This window comes from Periplaneta americana, chromosome 11, assembly GCF_040183065.1.
Source record: "Periplaneta americana isolate PAMFEO1 chromosome 11, P.americana_PAMFEO1_priV1, whole genome shotgun sequence".
Taxonomy (NCBI): domain Eukaryota; kingdom Metazoa; phylum Arthropoda; class Insecta; order Blattodea; family Blattidae; genus Periplaneta; species Periplaneta americana.
The window spans coordinates 79,219,555-79,237,984 of NC_091127.1; the positions used below are offsets into that span (position 1 = coordinate 79,219,555).

Consider the following 18,430-nt stretch of genomic DNA (forward strand, 5'->3'; position numbering starts at 1 on the left):
CATGACAAAATAAATACAACGCAGCATGGAAGCTAATTCAACTCTTATCGAGTATTGTTGATGAGATGTGTTATGAAGGTAGACCGAATCATTCAATATAAATGTATAAATAGGACGAATAATAATAGATTAATTTCAGTGTATGTAGTATCAAAACTGAAAGCGGTAACTAGTCTATGAATGATGTCTTAACAAGTATAAATAAAATGGACTCTTGACAAGAGACACACATTTGGCTTCAGTAATAACAAGGACTTCAAGGAATTTATGGTAGCTCACCTGTCAGGCAAAACTCTGAATAGTCAGCATTGTCGAACTATAGAAGCGCGATTAAAAAGTATTTTTTTCCCCACCCATTACATATGATTGCTTTTTTCAAGTCCCGGTAATAACATTATTAAATTAATTATCCCACATATTTGGGTGGTGCCTTTCTTTGTTTCTGACATAATTTATGAGAGTTTCTCTTTTACACTTCAATAGAGAAATACAACTTTCAGGGACAATGAACGTGTAACTCTAATGGAACTCTAAGAACCACAGCATTAATGTTTTCTTCTTTTCTTTCATGCCCTTTAGTTTTTGTTGCAGATAATATCATGCTATTGGATAATTATACATGCACCTTTCTAATAAAATTGGCATATATTTCACTGGTCTCAGAAGTAAAATTAAATGTATAATAGCTTCTCGGTGCAAAATATTTACTGAAAATTATTGTAGGATTTGAATAGAAATGTCACTTCTCAGGCAAGGTTATTCGTGGATGACTGTATAATATACAGAAAAAATTAGTTATAAATCTTATATCACCGCCTTGCAAAACTAGCTTGACGTTATTGAAAACTGGACTACAAAAAATAAAATTAAAATCAATGTGAGCAAAAGTAAATCAATATGTATCCTTCTGTAAAACACAAAATTAAATTCGTCTCATATACCAATTAAATGGATCACCAGTGTCACAAGTAAACACTTAGGTACTGTATATATTTTAGTAACAAACTGGTTGAAATAAGTCACTAATATTACAAGGATAGCCTGGAAAACACTACATTTCTTTATGCGTATTCTTAAGAAAGCTAACCGAAAGTCAAAAGAATTAATGTACATAACCCATGTTCGGTCCACTGCTGTGGAGTAATGGTAGGCACATCTGACCGTGAAATGAGTGGGCCCGGGTTCAAATCCTGATTGGGGCAAGTTACCTGGTTGAGGTTTTTTCCGACGTTTTCCCCAATTGTAAGGCGAATGTCATGTAATCTATGGCGAATCCTCAACCTCATCTCGCCAAATATCATTTCACTATCATCAATTCCATCGAGGCTAAATAACCTAGTAGTTGATACAACATCGTTAAATAATCAATTTAAAAAAAGACGTCAGATAAGCAGAGGAAGTTACAAAAGCTTGTAGTGGCGAAGAATTTAAAGCGTCTGTGTTGTTAAAAAAAGGGAAGTACTACAAATGGCAGAAAAAGTGGATAGCCTATATTGATGTATTTGTTACGTGACATTACACAGGAGATATCACCACATATAGTTGTAAACAACCGTGGATATTTTAAATCTGAAAGTGTATTTTAGTGTAATTTTTTTATTGGGTTATTTTACGACGCTGTATCAACATCTAAATTATTTAGCGTCTGAATGATATGAAGGTGATAATGCCGGTGAAATGAGTCCGGGGTCCAGCACCGAAAGTTACCCAGCATTTGCTCGTATTGGGTTGAGGGAAACTTGCCCCGACCGGGATTCGAACCCGGGCCACCTAGTTTCGCAGTCAGACGCGCTGACCGTTACTCCACAGGTGTGGACACTTTAGTGTAATCAAGTGTTGCTTTGTATAATAAGAACTGTAGGCACAGTGTATACGGTAAATCTCTGTATGCATTTGAAAAGATCAGTAATCAACTTGACAGAAATGTTCGTGTGTCACAATATAATTTGTAATATTTTATTTGTTAATGGCACTGTTATTTTTATTAAAGTATGCGATTTAGCAGTTACATGTACTTCACAAATGTCTTAATTGTTTCAAAAACAACTAAATGCATTTATGACATTTGGCACAATAATATGAACATTTTCCATTTTGGTAATAAATTAAGTGGCAAGAAAATGTTCATGTGTCACACCATATAATATTTAATATTTTTTACATTATTAATTATTCCTTTTCATTGTGATTTTCTGTTTATATTTTGGAATGCTTACGTTAAAAAACAGTGATGTGTCTTTCATGAACTCCTAAGTATTTGATTAAGTATCCTGTGAAGATCATAGTTACTTCGAAAATGTTACTTGTGTGACTATGGAATGACCCATCAGTATTGTTAGTATTGTTACAAATTACAAAACCTGAAACTGTTAGAATGGGATCAGGAGTAGTGACAAAAAATGTAATGTTGTAGGCCTACATCAACATGACTATTTTAATCCAGTTTCTAATAGTTTTTAAGGTTTGAAGGCCTTTAGAGGTAAACAGTATTGAACATGTGAGGGAAGGGCTATTTCTTGGTAATGGATTAGGCCTGTATATTTTATAATATTATTAACTATATATTGTTAAAGTACCTAGTAAATATCGTAATATGTATATTATATAATACTATAAACGAGACAATATCACAGGCTGCAAACTAGATTATTCTTGTTTTTGTATAATTAAACGAACATGTCCGAAATAAACAAGACTACCATTGGTTAGGTTAGGATAGGATTACTTATATATTGTAATCAGGCTATATGCACAAATTTTCCAATATACTACTATCATAACTAAATAGGTAATGTTAACATTAATTTTCATAAGTTTTTGTGGTGCAAATTAAAATAATTCAAAGTAAAGTATAACAAAACTCCGACAACATTATAATTATGAATGTCAAATTCTCTTATTTTATTTATTTTTCATTGTTTAGTCCCTTATTTCCCATTGTTCTTTGGATTTATCATTAGTGAAATATCAATTAACGGATAAATTATGTTATACACTCAGTTGATAATACAAATAATATTCACGACAAATATATAAAAACAGAAGAGATAACGAATCATAATTTAGCCCACCGATAACTTTATAACATGGTCTAAAAATTCTAGGTAGATTGGCTTTGCGCGAGACTCTGCATTGTATTCTATTCAATACAAAGGCGTACTTTATCTTATCTCTCCGCTTCGCCCACGTGACAACTATAATTAGAACTCCCTCGTTCCGAACTTGCCTAGGTCATATAGGCCAATAATATTTATCCATGGTCATCAATTGTCGACAGTACATACACTGCCATCGTGATCTAATACAGGCCGTAAGGCAGACCACGTGACTCGCCTAACAGCTGATAGCGAAAGGCGGTCTTTCAACCATATGAATTAGTTGCAGTGCATGAAGAATAACATATATTTCTCTGAAATGCAGTGTAATTGCGTCAGTAAAATTTTAAACAGTGATTGTGAGACACTTGAGACACAATTTACTTGCAATTTAAGGTATAATATTATTTTTGGTGTGAAAATTACGTTGTTGCAGGCAAAGTTCGTATGTGTAATACCTGCCTTTATTTCGATTAAATATTGCGCCCTTATGTGGTTAAGTGAAATTTTGGTCTTATAAACAGTAGGCTAAATATGTGTAATAATATATACGTGAAAGTGAAACATTGACTGGCATGTAAAGTATGTTGTGATTGGGCCTAAGTGTAGCGTTGCCGATGTTACTCTTGTCTAATCCATTATTGTTAGTTTACCGTATTTGTCTTATTAAATTTAAATTATTGCGCCCTTTTTATTTGTGAATAACCTACATTATACGAGTAAATAATACGACGTTTGATAATATACACAATTTGAACTAAAAACGAGATACATATAGTATATTACGAAAAATTATACCCTATAGTTTTCATTACTGTTACAGTATCTAGAATTGTAATTAGTTGAAATAAAGCACTCATGCTTCGTTACGAAATTCTTGCACATTCATTTATGCACGTTTCAACAATTTTCAGTTGCATCGCACGCATATTTTAATGTGTTGAAGTTATAGGTTATGTTTATTCTATCAGTACTTGCCTTATTTCCATATTCGCAATTATGCATTATAATTAAGCATAACGCTACGTATAACTTATAAATGCAATTTGTCTACACGTCAATTGTATTTATTCGTTTCAGACGGTACTCCAGTCTGAAGTCTGATTAGTTTAATATGTTACTAGGGCTAAACTAGCGCTGAGGTAGTTCCCTTCGTATTCATACATCTTGCATATACAAATTAGTTCGGTTCGTTCAGGATTTTAATATGCCTCGCTTATAGGATCAAATGCATCTCCACAAAAAATAAATTCAACTGTTTTCAGTTCAGAAATTACCGGAACTATACCTCAGCGCTACTAAGTAATATAACGTATGTACATTTCATAGGAGGGACTGTGGTGAATTTTCTACCTATAAGTAAGGACGGTAACCGTGTTCTGAAGTTTATCCTAAAAATATATTCTTCTTTATTAAATCTCAAAACCGTTTTCGTTCTCAACTTAAGCCTAAAATGTTGACGCAGATAGATTATGTTAACATGGTAAATTCTCTTCACATAAAAATAACACAGTTTTATTTATTATTCCTGCCACATTATGCAACACATAAATGGAACTTATGCACATATTACACTGAATAAAAATTTAATTGTATTATTCATTTGTTCCCTACTATACTGGGTTGTAATGAATTGTATTTATCTAACCTTCCAGATTAACACACAACTATACATACACTAATTTCATAGGAGGGACTGTGGTAAATTTTGTACCTACAAGTAAGGAAGGTAGATGTGCTAAATTAAAATCACAATATAAATAATTCTTCTTTATTAAATCTCAAAATAGCTTCCATTCCAAACTTAAAATGTTGATGCAACCAGGTTATGTTACCATGTAAAACTCCGTTCACATTAAAATAACACAGTTTTGTAATTATTTCTGCAACATATTATGCAATAAGAAGTGTGAAGGGGTCTTATACACACATTACACTAAATAAAATTGAGCGCCGACACGCTATAAAGTAATATATTTCACTCAGCTCCGTATACTCAAATAGAAAGCCCGACTCATCGAGTGACGTCACACAACCTGCATTACGGCCTGGTCTAGATCACGATGGCAGTGGTACATACCGTTGCTTACGTGAATATCTCGTAAGCAAGAAATAATCGATTTAGACCGACCAGACCGTTTCAGAGTTCGTGTCTCGTGATGGTGTTGGTCATTGTGCCGTCTGGTGACGATTATTGAACTACATCAAGCCGGGCTCGACTGCAAACCCTAAAGCTTATATAAAAGAGCTATCTGTTAGTATATATGATCTAGGCTAGTACGAAGGTCGAAACTGGTAATTGGAATTAGGTAGAATAATCTATACTGCGATAATATGCAAAAAAAGAACTGAAGCCTGTATCGAAATGAACGGCCATCATTTTCAAAATTGTGTTTAAATATCCATATTATGATTATTTTTCAATTTAACTTCATTCTCTGTATTGTACGGTAATGTGCTGTAGATAGTATAATGTACACTGCATAATGAATATGTCCGAATGGATACCTCAGTTCGTGAGTAAAAACATTTATTAATACAGTACTGTGTTTTGATTAATTAATAAAAACCTAATGAAAATTATCAAACTCAAAATCGCGATATTTCCTACTTTATGTAAATGGATGAACTACTTTTCTTCCCTACTATATCTAGTAAAGTGATTTGTTTGTATTTTACGCCAGTATCATAGAACTCCAATCGTGGAAAGGGGTAGCGTACGGTGTTTCCGGTTCTCAACCGTTAATCCAAAGGTATAGCCAGGTTAATATTAGAAATGTTAGTAAAAATAAAATGATGTCCCTGTATTATTTGAACGAAACGGATATATGGATATACTCGAACGTTCTTGATGATGTTAAATACATAGCCAGCGCACAATTATAAGTCATTCTGTTCTCTGCTGCATAATTCTTCCTTGCTGTTATTCCAACCAATTAAGACTGGGCTGATGCAAAAGTTCGTAACATCTTTTCGCTATGACAGAAGTTTTTATTCGAGATGAATAGAAGAGAGAAATTAATCAATAATTATTCTCCTACATTATCTACAACTCTCTGCCAACTCTGGGGTAGTTTTTTGAATCCGCGTTTGAAGAAATCTCCTGTTTTGAAGTTAAAGAAATAGTCAAACCAAGTTTGTAAAACATCTTCGTTATTAAAGGAGTTCCCTTGAAGATTGTTTGATAGAGAATGGAAAAGGTGGAAATCTGAGGGCGCAAGCTCGGTAGAATATGGGAGATGTGAATCTCCTCCCAACCAAGCTCCTCCAAAGCTGCTTTCGCCATCTTAGCGAAGTGGGGGCGTGCATTATCATGTTGCAGCAGTAGACCTACTTATTGTCCAGTCTTTCGGGTATTTTTCATTTGGGCCGCAAGGAGTCTGAGTTGTTGAAGATAAATGTCAGCAATTATGGTTACATTCCTGGCAAACAATTCGTAGTACACGACGCCTTCTTTATCCCACCAGACACACATCATCTTCTGTGTATGAAAATTAACTTTTGTATTGGGTGTTGTGTGTTGAATCGACAGAAACATATTCTTGCAGTGCTTTCTCCGATGGCATTCTCCCCGTGCACGACACAAGTGTTTCGAGCCATCTCCGCTGCCTTTTTTCCTCTATTAAACTCAAACAGAAGAATATGACAGAAGTGTTCAATTTTCCCACTCCAGATTTCATCTTGTTTAGTCCACAAATAGCACAAACTTTTTTCTGCAAAATTCAGACGTATTTGCAACCACAACACTCGAAATAACAAATGACAAACGATAAACACTATCCTAATAATGCAATGTTATGATGACGAACAAAAATCTAATATTCCTTGTTGTGATTTCACATATTTGGCAACAACTTTTTAAAATCCATACATTTTAGTATAATTCATCTTTGCAGTAGCTGGAGTTGAGTTGTAAGAAAGAAGTCAAAAGTCGTTGCCTCGTGCCAAGTGACACATAATTTTCGTGAAGTTGGAGCTTTGATATTATATTTTGTCGTGGCAGGCAGCCTAGCTCAAGACTTATACCGGTTTTCCTGCGTATCTAACGTAAAAAAGGCTAGAGGTATTTTCTTTATCAAATTATTATTTCACTAACGCATTACACTTCGTAATAGCTACATTAAGAAATTATTTTTACAGTTCGAAGACTAATTTCACAAGCAGAAGCAGTGCTCTCCTGACACTTGGCAACGTTGTTAACAAAATATTGATATTATTATTGGACTATAATTTTTTTTGTATAGCGGATTTATAATATTCGTCAGAAACAAAGTAGCGATATTAGTCATTTTTGTTTAGCTGGCCAGTGATTAGATGCTGGCGCTCCTGTTACGTTTGGATCTAATAAACACACAAGCCGCTGTTGTAAATAGATCAGATAACAGAGTGAAAGTGTTTGTCAATGGTTTTCAATTTCATGTTAAACCATTATACTATATACAGTATTCATACACATATTAAACCAAAAACCACATACGGTATGCATATGAAGGGTTCAGTGGCGTATACTAGTTAAAGGGTTTGGGCTACCACTGACCCTATTATTACACAAAATATATTTTAAAATCCCTATAATAAAATTCCTTACATGTTTATGTGAATTCCAGACGTCTTGATTGGGACGAAAATACGCTGATGACTTCGTCCTTGAAATTACAGTTGGGCCACTTGCAAAGTTTCTGTAGAAATGACTTTTCAATGGATATTAGTGCCAAGCCGGATAAACGTTCTTGTGTATGAGTTGATCTACAGTAGGATTTTATTCTCTTCAACGCAGAAAATGTTCTTTCTACCGATGCTGACGTAGCTGGTATTCAATGGCGATACACAAAGGCGGGAGTGCCGCAGGGCTCCGTATTAGGACCACTACTTTTCTCTATCTACATTAATGACGTATCAAAGAACTTACAGTATTGCCGATATCACCTCTATGCCGACGACCTACAACTTTACATACATTCCAGACCCAATACGATCAATGAATCGATTGACAAGTTAAATTGTGACCTAGCCACTGTCTCCACTTGGGCGGCCAATTTCGGACTCGCACTTAACCCAAGTAAGACTCAAGCCATAATTATTGGACATAAGCGTGTAGTTAACTCCCTTAATAACAGTAATCTTTCAGTTGTTACCCTTAACAACACGCTAATCCCTTATTCATCTGTCGTAAAAAATCTTGGCTTCTTTTTTGATAATAATCTAAGTTGGAATTTTCAAGTTAAAGAAACGATAAAGAAAATCTGTTCCTCCTTTCACTCTTTGAGTCGCTTGAGAAACTTCTTGCCCCAGCAACTAAAACTTACCCTAGTACAAACCCTAGTAATGCCGCACTTCGATTATTGTGACGTTTTGTTAAGTGATCTAAGTTCTGAACTGTCAGTCAAGTTACAGCGAGCTCAGAATATGTGCATCAGATACGTGTGCAACATCCGACGATATGATCACATATCACCGTCCTTCGCAAGTCTCTCGTGGCTCCGACTTAAAGAACGCAGAACTTTACACTCTTTGTCTTTACTCTTTCGAATTCTGCACACCTCAACACCAAATTACCTTTCGTCTCGTTTCTCTTATCTATACTCTAACCACGACGTAAATACCAGATCACTTATCTGTGGCACGCTAAATATACCTCTTCATAGAACATCTTGTTATTCCTCATCTTTTACAATATCCACCTCGCGTCAATGGAATTCCTTGTCACAAAGTATTAGGGGCTGCAAGACAACAAACACCTTTAAGAACAGCTTAAAAGATAACCTTATTAGCATTTCACTCCAATCATACTGATTTAAAATATTACTGACTACACTGTTGCTTTTTTTCTTTAGACATCATCCTGATTGTGCTGCATTTTCAAAATTGTCTCATAATAATCTCTTTCTATTATCTAATATAATTTGAAATATATTAACATTCTATGTATTTTAGTTTAATTCTGCTACCCAGTTTATTTCAGTGTTTAATTAATAGTTAATAGTATTTTGTTGTTTAATTCGTAAATAACTCTGTATACATGTAACTCTCATCTAAATCAAATTGTTGAATTCTTTGTAAGTTCATGCATATGTATATACACTTTTTGCTGGTTGTGTGGAAGAGAAGGCCTTACGGCCTTAACTCTGCCAGCTAAAATAAATTATTATTATTATTATTATTATTATTATTATTATTATTATTATTATTATATGGCAGATAATATTTCATGGATAGGTTTGTTCGAAAAATCAAAGACTTCTGCTGAATATATTACACTTAATTCATTTTTCAAACGTACTTGATCAAAGTGACTGTTATAGGACTGAAATAATTTGTTTAGTGCCTCATTCGGGAAGTTTTCTCTATAAGCAGAAAATTTTTGAGATTCTAGAAGATGTGTGAACTGAAGCTTTCCATGATCAGAAAATCTGTCAGTAATTTCCATGTGCATACGATCTAGTATGCTGTAGTACAGCTGCCTGTATTTCAATTCATCATCTCCTTTTCTTCGCTTTAATGGTGGTTCCATTGTACTGGCTGAAGAATTTTCATTTTCCATATTACTCCATATGGACGGAAACCCACTACGTCTGAACTCGGATATAGTATTTTTTTTTAACTTTGATACCTCTTGCAAGTAGTATGCTATGTCTAGACTTTTTGTCTGAAGAATATTGTAGAGTACATCTGTATGTGCGAATACTCTAGCATAGACTTCAAGAGGAAATATATTCTGAAACTGTGTGAAAAAATTCAAATATCCTTGAGCCTGCACATTTACAGCATCATCCAAGTTTTCTTCAGAGTCATTACAAATGATATTTTTAAAGAAAGCAGTCCGTTTTTCTCTGTATTCCTTTACTGTATTTACAAGCCGAGATGTAAAATTCAATCTAGTTGGTGCTACTTTTGGGAGTTTCTTGTTCATAAATTCCTTGAGTTTTCTGATCTTTTAGGAGATGATGAGAAAAATGCAGCTAAATCCGACAGTGTTTTGAAAAAAAAAATGCGGCATTCTGGAATGGATGAAGTAGTTTTTTGCAAAACTAAATTGAGAACATGGCTGTAACAATGGACAAATAGTGCTTGAGGATACTTTTCTTGAACTTTTGTTTTTAAGCCATTAATATTTCCCGCCATAACTGAAGCACCATCGTATGTCTGTGCAATTAACTTATTGCCGACATTGTATTCTGCTATAACACCTTCCACATGCTGAAACAAAACAGCAGCAGTTTTGTCCGAACTGACATTCGTGAATCCTATAAACCGTTCTTGAACACTGGCAGTACTGTCGACGTATCTTAAAACAGTGGACAATTGACTCTGATTAGAGCAGTAACTTGTTTCATCAACAACAATGGCCACAAAAGGTTTTATGTTCTTTATCATAACCCCACTTATAGCAAATATTAAGTCATTCTGAATTGCGAGAGAAGTACCACGAAATACTGTTGAACTCTCAAGATGATTGGCCAGTAAATGGTCAAATTCACTTAAGGAACTTAAATATTCAATATAATTTCCTATATTGTCTGATTCCACACTCTCGTTATGACCCCGAAAAGCCAATTCTTGTTTTCCTAGAAAGCAGACTGCGTTAATAAGATGCAGTAAAATCTCCCGATTTTTTTTTCACAAGAGCATTGTGTTGGTTGATGTGTAGAGCTTTTCGCTTATCTAGCTGTAAATCAATTCTTGTCTTCCCAAAATTTGCAAAGTTCATGCTACTACAAATATGAGCTTTTGATTTGTCATATTCTAGGACTGCCGTTCGAAGGGAGTTCATATTAGAAAACCCCTCTTTTGACCAGACATTAGTTTCGCGGCTAAATAACAAACATGGCCAGCAAAATAGTTTAGACAGTTTAGAAGTACCACACAACCAATTCCACTTACCATATGATGTTGAAGTGAAATGGCGTGTGTACTCTCGCTGTTTTTCTTTTACGTCCATGGACAAATTTAACTCAGGAGTTGGTCTTTCCATTTTCACAATTTCAACTTTCTCGTTGTTATGTACGACGGTTAAAAGGCACTTTTAATATACCTTCTATTACACAGTCATTTTCAACACAAACCTCTCCAGAAACTTGTTCTGCCATATTTTTCACAATATCACTTAATTGGGAAATTAAAAACTTAATAATTCACAATTAATATAACTCTTAGATACTCGAACAAATCACAGATTTAAAATAATGCACTGCAAGAACACAATCACATTCAATTGCTAGCGTACTAAGCGTATTGCTGATTCGCGCCTGCGAAGAAACCGATCATGAGAGCGGCAACTCGCCCGCCTACAGTGCACGATGGAAACAGGAGGGAGCGGGGGGGACGGGCAGTTGTGCGAAGGACAGCGTGAGCGAAACGGTCACAGGCTACCTCACGTAGCAAGCGGTTTCTCCAGCGATGCCGCCTTGACAACTTGTTTCTTTTCGAGAGCAGAGAGCGCATATAAATCTAACAATTACTTTAATTTTAATTACTATGGTAAAACTAATAATACAAAATTATTGCATTATGTTATATTTTAAACTTTTTCTTTTGTAATTTCCTTGGGCTACCGCTGGTAGCCCCGGTATTCCGCAAAATACGCCCCTGGAAGGGTTCAGAGCCATAGTGGGCCAAGCGCCATATATTAAAAACGGAGAAAACAAGGGTTAAAATTAAGTAATTACCATAATTTAATGAAACATAAAGCAAATAATATAAAGTATGCACATTAAAACTAAATGATGTTAATCTTCATTAAACTATAATATTCACTTAACTTCAGCCCTTGCTTTTTTAATAAATGGCGCTTGGCCCACTATGGCTCTGAACCCTTCACATTATGGTTGAACATTTCATTTAAACTTCTAAATCATTACGCGCTCCTTTGGGGAGTAATAACAATGTTTGTATAATAAATATTTGTAATATCGATCGTCTGTGTAACATGAGATGTACTTCCGATTTTTGCCACCATTCTATAAATTATTCAAGTCAGGTCCTGCTTGAAGGCCTGCAAGAAATTGTAATTAAATGTCTACGTTAATACTTTACAGGAAGTGTTGAAGATGGGGCAAAGCAAAGGCCTCACCTTATCGCACTTGAGTTCGCAAGAGATTGAGAGTAAGCTAGCCGAGACGCTGAACGGAGAAGTGATCGAGCCTTTGCTACGGGTGTGGCGGGCATACAGATACGGTTCCAGGCATCCACAGTGTGACCGTTATGTGATCTGTGCTGTCAACCAGCAGGACCCGGCAGCTGACAAGGGAGCAGGACTCAGACCTGGCGTCACCAAACTGGGAAGGTTAGTTGACTTATTTGAAATAAAAAGGTGAATTAGATACAGTAGAATCTCTATTATACGTGGGAATGAAAGGGGTGAAGTGAACGGTTAATCGAAAAATCGGATAATCCGTACCATAAAAAGTTTTCATGAACTAAGTGCATAATATAGTTTTGTAATTTCCTCCATGGTCTTTTCTTTCAACACGCTAGGTAGTGGATCAGAAGTTCACTAATTTATACTAAGTCTGGTTTTCAATGACGGATTTTTAATGGCCAAGGAAACTTCTTATGACGACTGTGTGTGGAAAGATAGGAATAGTAGAGGCCTCATGTTGTACACAGGGTGTTAAAAAATAGTATGCAATATTTTAGGAGGTGCTAGTATGCATCAAATCAAGAAAATGTCTAATAAACATGGGTCCTACAACACATACAGTCCACATCTGTGGAGAAACGGTTAGCACGTCTGGCCGCGAAATCAGGTGGCCCGGGTTCGATTCCCGATCGGGGCAAGTTACCTGGTTGAGGTTTTGCCCGGGGTTTTCCCTCAACCCAATATGAGCAAATGCTGGGTAACTTTCGGTGCTGGACCCCGGACTCATTACACCGACATTATCACCTTCACCTCATTCAGGCGCTAAATAACCTAAGCTGTTTATAAAGCGTCGTAAAATAACCTACTAAAAAAAACAACACATACTTTCTGAGATCTGAACACTTGTTCATAGGAGGTGCTCTATGAGACGTCCATTCATGGCAATGCATTCCTCTGCCCCTTGGCGTAAAGAATCAAGCACTCTTTGAAATTTGTTTTAATATGTTAATAAGAAAGTCCTGGTAAGATCCCCAATTGATCTCTGTGAAGCACGTATGGCCCTATTAATCTATCACCGAGAACGCCTGCCCATAAGTTGATTGAAAATCGGTGCTGATGCCTTGTTTCTTCAACTGCAGAGGGATTTTCATCAGCCTTCACATGCTGATTACGAAAAGTCACAACACCATCTCTGCTGAACCCCGCTCATATCCGCAACCAGACTTTTGTTTTCAGTATTCCTTGCGACGTATCATTATTCCATGCCAGGGGTGTCAACTACGGTATGATTATCTGGTAGTCTGCTGTATTGTGGGCAGAGAAATGCATTGCCATGAATGGACATCACATTGAGCACCTCCTATGAACAAGTGTTCAGATCTCTGAAAGTATGTGTTGTAGGACCCATGTTTATTAGACGTTATTTTCTTGTTTTGATGCATACTGTCACCTCCTAAAATATTGGATACTTTTTTTTAACACTCTGTATTTACAAATTTTACAGTTTATTTTTTGTTTTCATTAAATCGCGCACAGTTGTAATTTCTGTCTCGTATTGTGATGCGAGAAGAACCGCATTTTCTTTTTTCCAAACCACTCAATTACTCGCATTTTTTTTTCGTAGCACAACACGTTTTCTTTTGACACTTGTAGAACATGTTGCATAGAAGTTAAACAGTACGGGCACCCATACTGCGTAAGGGTAAAGATGTGTAAAAACACTCTGTAGAAAAAATTCGTACTAATATAATGTACAGTTTTTCATATTTTTTTTTGCGAGAGAGAAAGGCAGTCGGATAATCCACCAATCGGTTAATAGGGTGACGGATAATCGAGGTTTTACTGGGTGTCAGCTTTTAATAGTGTAATCAATACTTTCTAATCTAAATAGCAATATTCACCGCCATACTCCATTCACAAAATACCATGACAGCTTACAGTTATTTCGCGTCAGTCGGTCTCGAATCTTTTCTGTAGAAAATCATTTATTCTTACAATTCGCATAATAAGTTAAGTCTTGAAATTCCGCCATTCATGCATTCTAGTATTACACAACTGCCGCCACGATGGTCTAGTGCAGTGTTCCGCAACCGCCTTCACAAGATGAAAGGTGTGACGCGAAAATTAATTGAAATTAAAATGGTGTGTTGACAAAACATGCCCAATCCCCAAGTGTGTTGTGTTTGGGTGAAAATCGCAGTAATGCTATGGTTCCCAGTAAATTGAAACGACATTTGGTAACAAAACATTTTTTTCTGTCAAACAAAGATGTCGCCTATATTATTATCGTCGGTTGTTGGAACAGAATAAAAAAACAAGTGACACTCATGACGATGTCGGTACAGGTTTCACAAAAAGTACACGAACTTATCGTAAAGGTAAAAAAACACATATAATAGCTGAAACGTTGTTAATGCCTAAAAATCGATTGAGATGTTCTCAACTGTATGGCCCCTTGGTGACGATAATAAAGTGTTGATGGACTCAATTAAAGAACATTTAGTAACCTTTCAGCAGAAGTTCAAGAATTATTTCTGAGAGAGTGTTCAAGATTTTTACTGGTTCGTGATTGATTCACTGTGAAGTCAAAACATCTTCCGAATAATATATTCGTACAAGAGGAACAAGCAGACTTAAAAGTAGACAGAATATTGAAATTAAAACTTTTCGAAGTGCCTTTGGAAACATTTTGGTTGTCAAGAAGGAGTGAATACCCGGCTATCTCCGAGATGGCAGTTAATATGTTATTGCCATTTTCAACTTTATGTGTGTGTGAACTGGGCTACTCGACGTTAACTGAAAATTAAAACCTCAAAGAGGGAGAGACTCAATTCCATCGATGAAGAAATGAGGTTGCACTGTTAACGATTCCGCCACAGATCAGCCACTTGTGTGCAGCTAAGCAGGCCCATTGAAGTTATTTACTTTAATATTAGTAATAAAAATCCGTATTTTCTACAGTGAATTAAGTTCATAAATTCTTAATAAATGCAAGAGTCGATTTCTGTTTACAACAACAACGACAACAATAACAAAAAAATAATAATAATAATAATAATAATAATAATGATGATAATAATAATAAATTTAATTACATTACGTAATTATATTAAGAGAGTCACATCATATGTTTTTGAGGGGATTAATATTTTGGTGTGCCCGTGTTGAGTCCAGGCCGATCTAGGGTGTGCCGTGAGTATAAAAAGGTTGCGGAACACTGGTCTAGTGGCTAGAGCGCTAGACTTATAAACCTGTGGACTCCGGTTCGATCCCCGACAAACTACCGATTTACAACTTGTGTTGGGCAAGAAAATATTTGGCGCTAAGAGGGATGAAGTTACAGGAGAATGGGGAAAGTTACACAACGCTGAACTGCACGCATTGTATTATTGTTTTAGGTTATTTTACGACGCTTTATCAACATCTTAGGTTATTTAGCGTCTGAATGAAATGAAGGTGATAATGCTGGTGAAATGAGTCCGGGGTCCAGCACTGAAAGTTACCCAGCATTTACTCATATTGGGTTGAGGGAAAACACCAGAAAAAACCTCAACCAGGTAACTTTCCCCGACAGGGACTCGAACCCTGCTTTCGCGGTCAGACGCGCTAACCGTTACTCCACAGGTGTGGATTTGTATTCTTCACCTGACATAATTAGGAATATTAAATCCAGATGTTTGAGGTGGGCAGGGCATCTAGCACGTATGGGAGAATCCAGAAATGTATATAGAGTGTTATTTAGGAGACCAGAAGGGAAAAGATCTTTATGGGAGGATAATATAAAAATAGATTTGAGGGAGGTGGGATATGTGCTAGAGACTGCATTAATCTTGTTCAGGATAGGGACCGGCAATGTGAGGGTGGCAATGAACCTCCGGGTTCCTTAAAAGCCATTTGTAAGCAAGTTGGGTAAGCCTGTGGCCCAGGTAACAAAGGGATTTTCTTCTGGATCTTCAGTTCCTCTGTGGCATCCCAACAATTTTCCATCAACTTATCTCATCGCAGGTGTAGCGTAGACCAGTCTGCCATGGTGCACCCTAGGCAACGACTCCGTCGGTAAATTGGTCTACACAACTGGCTTCATACAGGTGAATGACGGAAAGTCAAGTACCCACCAATGGGGGGGGGGGAACCATAACTGAATATAATTAAAAGAAGCCATAAAGAAAAAAAAAGTGAAACATTTATGCTGTTCATGACTGTAATCCATCAGGTCCAGTTCTACTATCGATATTTAGCACGGCACATTAATGCTCGCTATCGGATGCAATATAGAATCTCAGTTATTCTGTTACCTTTCGTAATAAAACAATGACGAAACTATGACGGACCTGTGCAAAAGTTATATTGTTACACACGAAGAGTATGTTGTGATTATTAGTAAGAAATTTACACACGAGCTATTCGTTGTGTAAGTACAAGACAGTTAAAACGTCTGCATAAGAGTTTTTATTAGTAAGACCGTTAGTGTTGAAAAAGCATATAATTTTCCTTCTCATTTTCATAATAAATAAGTAAAATCAGTTTCTAATTCTCAAAATGAATCAACATTATTCTGGATATATTTAATGAAGTGATATTACTTAAACTATAAAATCATGTCTGTTTGTCTTTCATAATGTGATAGGTATGTATCATATTGTATTAACAAATTTTTATTATTTGTCTTTTAGCATTACGGCATCATGGTTTCTATCTAGCAACACTGGCACACCATTCTGGAAATTGTACAATGCTGCGACAGAAGAAGACAGCTGTCAGGTAAGTTTGGAATAAGATTACAGAATAATAAAACACCCTCGCATAAAGTCATGTAGTTATAAGATTGTGTAATATGTGTATTACATGCAAACACCGAAACTATATTCATATTTCATTTAAAATTGTTTTTTTTTTTTCAGCTGAAGTATCCAGTTGACTGCAGTGACTATCACACAGAAGACATCAAGGCAACAACAGAGTATTCGCATAATGAACTTTAATGATCTCAGCAAATTATCCTCAGCTCAATGTTACAAGAAACGTATTCGACAAAGACTGAGAATCAGGAGCCCTTATTCAGACATCTCATTATACAAAGGAAGAAAATTTTATCAACATAAATATTCCATTAAAGAAGACGAAGATGGTGCTAATATTTCATCTTCTAAGGATGAAATAAAACTGTATAAAATAATATTACGAATAGAATGAAGAATACTTCAACCTAAATCAAACAACTTCCCACTGCACAGATTACATTTTAATAAATGAGAGTTTTGTTTTGTTATAAAATCTTTTGCATATAACACAATAAAAAGTTTACTGTTGCATTTCACATGCATTTACTTTCATCTCAATTTGTTACTCTTAAAATGTTAATTTCTACAAATCAGTATTAACTTCCAGCTTTCTTTACTGGAAGCCCAAACTGGATAAAAACACTGAGTATCTGATTTAATGTAGAGCCTTATGATTATAAAATAATATAAATAATTTTGAAAGAAGTGGTAAAACCCAACAGATCCAATAGTGACCCGTTGTGCGAAAAGGGACCTAAAATCGCGAAAGGAAATTTTACAGGAGAACAAAATAAAGAATTTGTGGTGTAAAAACTACATTTCTATGTTTTGACATCTTGCGCTACCTGTAGGTTTTTTTTCACATACTAAACTAGGATATAGTTTTACACAGTGCTTCTTAAATACTAAATCTTTCTTATACTTGCTAAGAAAACAAATGAAAACTTTAATTGCACTTTTCTTGAAAAGTACATAATGTAATATCAACATTCAATAAGTAATATATTAAAAACTATAGCACCTAGAACCATGAATTTTTTAATGCTCAGTATTTCATCTTCTTTTTGAAACCACAAAAAACTGAAAAATCTGACTTTAGGTCCCATTTCCTGCAACTAGTCATGCATGATGTCTCTATTGTTCGATAAAATTCATCAAACGTCAAACAATGCTAAATTTTCTTCTGAAATTTTAGATTTCTGCAAATTTAAGTTCCTTGCTCTTAAAACTTAAAAAAGTTTAATGTAACAAATGTACAATTTCCTGTTAGTTTTAATTTAATAAAAATAATAATTGGACGTAGGGATTGAATCCTCTCTGTTTTAACTAAGTACATCACAACATTACAATTAAGTTTTTTTTATTTAAAAAAAATACCCAACAGTGTTGTTAAAAATAGACTAACAGAGCAAGGGCCTTTCTGTCTAAATTTTCTTATCTTAACATACACAAAATCTTCGTACTATCAATTTATT

At 35.4% G+C, this 18,430-nt stretch overlaps 1 protein-coding gene across 1 annotated transcript in view; it reads left to right on the top strand.

The window, feature by feature from the left end:
* Positions 1-17,298, top strand: part of LOC138709121 (uncharacterized) — a 50,900-nt gene extending 33,602 nt beyond the window's left edge. Inside the window, exons 3-5 of the mRNA XM_069839656.1 lie at positions 12,131-12,378; positions 16,848-16,935; positions 17,076-17,298. Coding sequence (XP_069695757.1) covers positions 12,131-12,378; positions 16,848-16,935; positions 17,076-17,156 — 417 coding nt within the window. The 3' untranslated portion in view covers positions 17,157-17,298. The remainder of the gene's footprint in view (positions 1-12,130; positions 12,379-16,847; positions 16,936-17,075) is intronic.
* The last annotated feature ends 1,132 nt before the right edge of the window (positions 17,299-18,430 follow it).